Source organism: Gracilinanus agilis, chromosome 3 (genome assembly GCF_016433145.1).
Source record: "Gracilinanus agilis isolate LMUSP501 chromosome 3, AgileGrace, whole genome shotgun sequence".
Lineage (NCBI taxonomy): Eukaryota > Metazoa > Chordata > Mammalia > Didelphimorphia > Didelphidae > Gracilinanus > Gracilinanus agilis.
This window is the reverse complement of record NC_058132.1, coordinates 254,146,971-254,152,970: the sequence shown is the minus strand read 5'-3', so window position 1 is coordinate 254,152,970 and position 6,000 is coordinate 254,146,971. Positions and strand designations below refer to the sequence as shown.

General features: G+C 36.0%; 1 protein-coding gene across 1 annotated transcript in view; it reads right to left on the bottom strand.

Annotated features, from left to right (window-relative positions):
• Positions 1-4,201: 4,201 nt before the first annotated feature.
• Positions 4,202-6,000, bottom strand: part of LRP2 (LDL receptor related protein 2) — a 255,109-nt gene continuing 253,310 nt past the window's right edge. Inside the window, exon 78 of the mRNA XM_044669095.1 lies at positions 4,202-5,870. Within this exon, the coding sequence (XP_044525030.1) occupies positions 5,709-5,870 (162 nt within the window). The 3' untranslated portion in view covers positions 4,202-5,708. The remainder of the gene's footprint in view (positions 5,871-6,000) is intronic.

Sequence of the window (6,000 nt, the reverse complement as noted above, 5' to 3'; positions counted from 1 at the left end):
GCTGAGTGAAGGTGGAAGCGTAGATGAACACCAGGTCCCACAAAATATTTGAAGTTCAGCTAATTATCACCTCCCACCTAACAGTGCCCAGGACTAAGTGATCAAGTGAGAAGCTGTGAAATGAATCACACAGCTTCTCTGACTGCTTATCCTGGGTTTAGCTTGATGGATAAAGCTATATGAATAAGTGGATAACGCCAGTAACTGTGATTTGAGTTTGTTAAGCAATCCCTTTCCCTCAGATCCAAGGATATAAAATATGATCCTTAAGATAATAAAGAGATTCACCTACATAAGCTTTTAAGATTTAATTGTAACAAACTTAGGGAAAGGATCAGGGTTAAGGAAAGAGGTGTTGAGGAAAACTCCACCAGGCTACTGATGATCAGGTTGTCAATCACAGGGCAATCAGGTTGAGACTGCCTGCTGGAGAACCAGGAACCTTTGGCCTTAACCAGTTTAATTGAGTTATGTTATTGATCTTCCTTGATGTTCAAATGATTGATATACAGAATAAATAGCTTTGTCCAGAAATTGAGGATGTGAGAACTGTTGGAACAGGATGCAGGTAATCTAAGCAGGTTTGGTTAGCCTGCCTACTCAGCCACCCATGTCCCCTTCTCAGGAGTGAGAGAGAGTTTTGATCCAGTTACTCTCTTTTATAGTCCTGGTAGTAACTGCTTTTTTGCCCTCTGGCTCACGGCATGTGGGTTAGTTCTAAATTCTAAAACTGTTGGGTGTCACTCATCCTGGTCTCCATTTTGCATAGTAAAATGATATTACACACCTCTCCTAATAAAATATAATCTCCTAGAAGGCAAGGATTGTTTCAATTTTAGTTTTATGTCCCCAGTCCCAATACATGATAGGTATTAATAAATATCTGTTGGTTAACTGATTGATTAAAGGAGTCTACTGATAAGATAGCAGAGAGTTATACAAAGGAACTGAGTATCCATTTGGTGACTTGTACATTTTTCATTACTCCAGGAGGTCAGGAAACTTCCTAAAATCCTCTCATCATAGAAATATCTTCCTTTATTGATAGAGGTAATTATGAAATCATAAAACCTAAGAGCAAAAAAAGAATATCAGAAATCACATAGTCCAACCCTCTCATTCTACAGATGAGGAAACTTAGAGGTCTTCCACTTCTAAATGACTTGGTCAAGATCAATGAATAGAAAAATCGGGAGTACCCAGATCTTTTCTATTTCTATTCTATCTAAAACTCTGGAAATTCATTAAGAGTGTGATCTTGTCAGGCTGTCTCTTTGAGGACTGGAGATTCATTGAACATTTTTTTTCATTTTAAACTCTTGAGCCATGACCTAAGACTACACAGTTGAAAGAACTGATTCTTCATTAAATAATCACAACTGAAATGTATATAGCATTTTTTAGGTTCATGAAGCACTTTGTATACATTATAGACAATGCATCACATTCAATTATCTATTATTATTCCCCTTTTGCAGATGAGGAAACTGAGACTCAGAGAGGCCAAATGTCTTAACACTGGTCATGCAACTAGCTAAATGTCAGAATCTGCATTTGAATTTGGGTCTCATCCAACTCTAATTTCCAGCATTCTTTCCACAACATCAAACAAGCAAGGGGAGAAGTCAACATGATGTAGGGCTTAGAATAAGAACCTTATCCTTTCAGCCTGCCATGATATTTGATATCCCTACCAGTAAGAGTTGGATTCTGAAGTTCTCAACCTGAGTGACTAGAATGATAGTGTTGTCCTCAACAGAAATAGGGAAGTTTGGAGAAGGAGTAGACCTAGTGTGTGTTTAGAAGTGGGGCAGTAGTTCTCAAACTTTTTGGTCTCAAGACCTCTTTACACTCTGAAAAATTAATTAGGATCCCCCGAAGAACTTTTGTTGATATGGGCTAAATCTATCAATATTCAAAATTTTTAAATGAAAATTTTCTGTGTGATTATGAAAATAGTTTAGACCTCACAGATCCCCAAAAGGATCTTGGAGGACACACTTTGAGCAAAAAATTCTTTCTCAAGTTTGGGGAAAGAATACCAAAATTGGTGGAAATATGGGGGCTGGCTGCCAAGAGAAGGCTCGGGGAATTAAGTAGCTGTTGGAGACACATGAAAAAATATGCAAAATAAACCCGAACTGCAAAATTTCTCCTGTGCTGAACTAAGTCTTAGTGCTTATTTATATAAGTCACAGCCATATACAGAGTTAAATATCAAGTATCAAACCATCGTACATGAATTTCTGATCCATTCTGGAAGGAAAATAGGCCAGACACAACTAACCCAACATCTGTAGTTTCTGCTCTGCTGTGGTGATGAGCCCCTGTTCTACAGCTGCATTACACAGTAGACCATCCTTTCATTAGCTGTGATAAAGCCAGAAAATATGAAAGAAACACATTTCATTGCCTTTTCAGAGCTCTGATAGCTAGCCTACCATGAACATCTTGGAAAAAAAAACAAAACAAAACTTTAAAGTACCATTTTAGATTAATTAAAAATTTAGGATTTATTTCCAGAGGAGAAGTTTAGGATTAATTTACTTATGTTTCTAAACACAGAGATCATGCTCAGTCCTTCTCTTCCCATTAAAAATCATCAGGCTGGTATTTGTACCACAGATGGTGGTCTGCTTTTCCAAACAGTTTTACTATCCATCTGAGATAGCCTTCATGGAAATATGGATGGAATCAGAATTCCAGAAGCTCCTTTAGTGTTCTAAATCCCTAACTGAAATGTCTACCATGGCTCTATTACAAGAAAGTTACCCTGCATAGCAACTTTCAGCCTTGATACCCTACAGAAAGGGGTTTAGATGCCTCATAAAACTTCATATTTCAGGCCAATTGCTCAACTCCAGAGTCCATCTTTACTAGTGAAAATTGGGATATGTTTTTGAATGTGACTATGTGACTTATTCAAGGTTAGTGGATGGAGAGGACTAAAATAGCTTTAACATAAGCTAAATCTCCCAAGTAAAAGACTCCCATAGAGACAAATGCTCTCTCTGGGGAAATAATGTCACTCGTTAATCTGAGTGGTTTGCATTGTAATGGGCTTAATAAACTCTCAAGCTAGCTTGTAAGCAGGACATTACGAAGGAAACAAGTCATCTTGTATGTTGTTGGCACAGGAAAATGCAATAAAATAAATCAAATTGCTCTTAAAGGCAGACAAAAATGGATTTTACCCCTCCCTTCCTTCAGAGGTACCTCTTCCTCCTTGGCCTTTCTTACAGGATGGCTAGAACAATTCCTTGTCCTACAATCATACATTGTCAATGGCTGTAACTGAATGAATCCCAACCCTCTGTGATGCTGTACAAGAATGTGAGCAAAATATGGAAAGAGTAGCCAATCGCTGGCTGCCCTTTCAAAAACTAGGTTCTTCCCTCCAAACATGCCAAACTTCCCTCCAATATGTATTTTCAGAAGATGCAATACAAGAAATTGAATTAAAATGTGATCATCTCACTTCTCCAAAATGGAAAAAAAAGGCAAACTTCCCCATTACTCAAGAATAGTATTTCACTACATGTTGTCCACCGAAATAATTCTGACAACCAACCATAAGTAAAAATCCAAGCCCTTCTCCCTTCCCAACATATACTTCAATCGGGTTGTCTGATTTGTCCCTGAATATACTTTATTGAGTCTCTGGTAAAATCCTGGCATGGGCTAAGAATCTGGTTTTCAGAGGACCACAAATATGCATCACTATAGGAAATATTGCAATATATTGCTGACTAGGTAGGTTTCCACAACACTTGATTGTTTCTAGGAAGCCTGTGAGATCCTCTGCAGTGAACTTATGGAAGAAATTTTCTGAAAGGTTGGAGAAAATATCCATATTGACAAAATCACAGATGCCTTGGAGTACTAGATTTTGCCTTTCTTTATATCCCAACATTTAACACAATGCCTAGCACATACTCGGCATTTAATAAATACTTGATGACTTGATTTAACTAGACTTTAGTTCTCATTTCTTATACTGGAATATTCCAGGACAAAATGTCACAAAATGAAATGAATCCTGCCCTAAAAATCTTGCACATTTTCGGAAAAAGAATCTTATATTTCAACCAAGAAAGTATAGCCTACAGCATTTTAACTGGTGCTACTTATAAAAACCCAGTTCCTTTGGATCTCTACAGAGTGCAAGAGTATAGATTAATGAGTGAAACACACAAAGATATGAAGTATAAGTCTGATAAAATAACACATTTATTAGATTTATTCAGCAGCATCATTTCCCAGTTGCTTTTCCAATCAAAATACATTTCATCATAATTACAATAAGAGCTCTAAATACAGAGAACAAATATGAGAACTCAAGTATAGGACAATCAATGATAGATGTTTCATTCATGATACATTTATTAGATTTGCAGTTTATAGGCATGGCTGGCTATAGAGGAAGGTGACAAGAAATGTGAAATTATACATTCTTTCAGAAGCCCCAAATTTTCCTTAAATTGTTCCTATTATGTAAACTATACTGAATGTGTGTGTGAGTGTGTGTGTGTGTATGTGTGTATATACTAAGCTATCCAGTACATTCTGATACAGATACACAGATTCAATCAAAGGACCTAATAATGACTATTAGTAGAAATTGTTTCCCTTTCTATTCATATCCACCTCAGGAAATAAATAGTCAATGACAATCAAATTTGCACAAAACCCCCAAACTAAAGCTTGAGTTCTGAACCACCAAAATTTTTTGTGACAGACTAGATGAAAAGGCAGAGAATTAAGCATTTTCCAGCTATAGCACTTCAGTCCCCAGGTAAGACTGCTGGAGATTTTAGTCAAATGAGTGACCTGTTCTCTATTATCGTCAGAAGAAAAAAAATATCATTAAATTAAGCACAAAATGTCACAGTAGTGTAACCCTAGCATCTAATGATACAGAATCTTCTCAGACATACTACAAATAGAAATGTTTAATTGGCAGTTCAGGGGAGAGCGCACAGAGTAGAGAATAACACTTACACTCTAGCTAGACAACATAAAAATGTACAATGACTGTTTAGGTTGTCAGTCTTTGAACTAAAACCTGCAAAATTAATTTTCCTGTCTTTTGCATAAACCAAAGGGTCTATGGTCATCTTTTATATACTGATGTGTGTGTATACAGAGACCTCTTTTAATATGAAAGAAGCTGGAATTTAACAGCTCACAGTAATTTGATGTTGGTACATACAAATGGACATTGTGAAGTAGTCCAGGTTATATTTCCTGAAAAAATCTAAAGATGAAAATATGGTGCCCATCGTCTGAAAACGAGCACAGTCTTTAAATTACCTTGATTTTTCCCCCTCCACTGAAATAATTTACCTCTAGAGATGCAATAAGCAATTCAGTGGACATTTTTATTAGCAACATCAATGACATGATAATCTTTCCAAAATTTACAAATATACAAATATATTTATAACATTACTTTCAGACAGCTTCAGTGCAAAGATATACATATAGTACATTGTGATAATTCTTCATAAAAATATGAGTTGGCATAAGTAAAAAAAACACAAGGCATGGTTTAAACAGACATCTCCAACTATAGGAAAGAAATTATATATATTTATATATGTATATATTTTTATAAAGTACTGAATGTTATGCTTTTTCCATCTGTTTGTAAAAAATATATGTGCAAAAGTATATTTCTAATTATTCCCTAAAATCAGTGGCACTAGTTATACCTCAGAGTCTTCTTTAACAAGGTTAGCAGTATCTTGAAATGTATCTTCAGTTGCTATATAAGCTGGAGTTTGGTCTTTTCTTTGAGTGATGTCAGCAGTCAGTGAAGGAGATGGGGGTGGCACTGCAGCTGTAACTTCTTGTTGCTCCTTCTCCATCTAAAATAATAATTTCAGAATTATTAACCTTTCTTCATCTCCATTAGCCCCTCAGATCTCTCATGAAACATCTTAAACTCAATATATCTAAAATGAACTCATCATCTTTCCTCCACATCTTCCCCACACA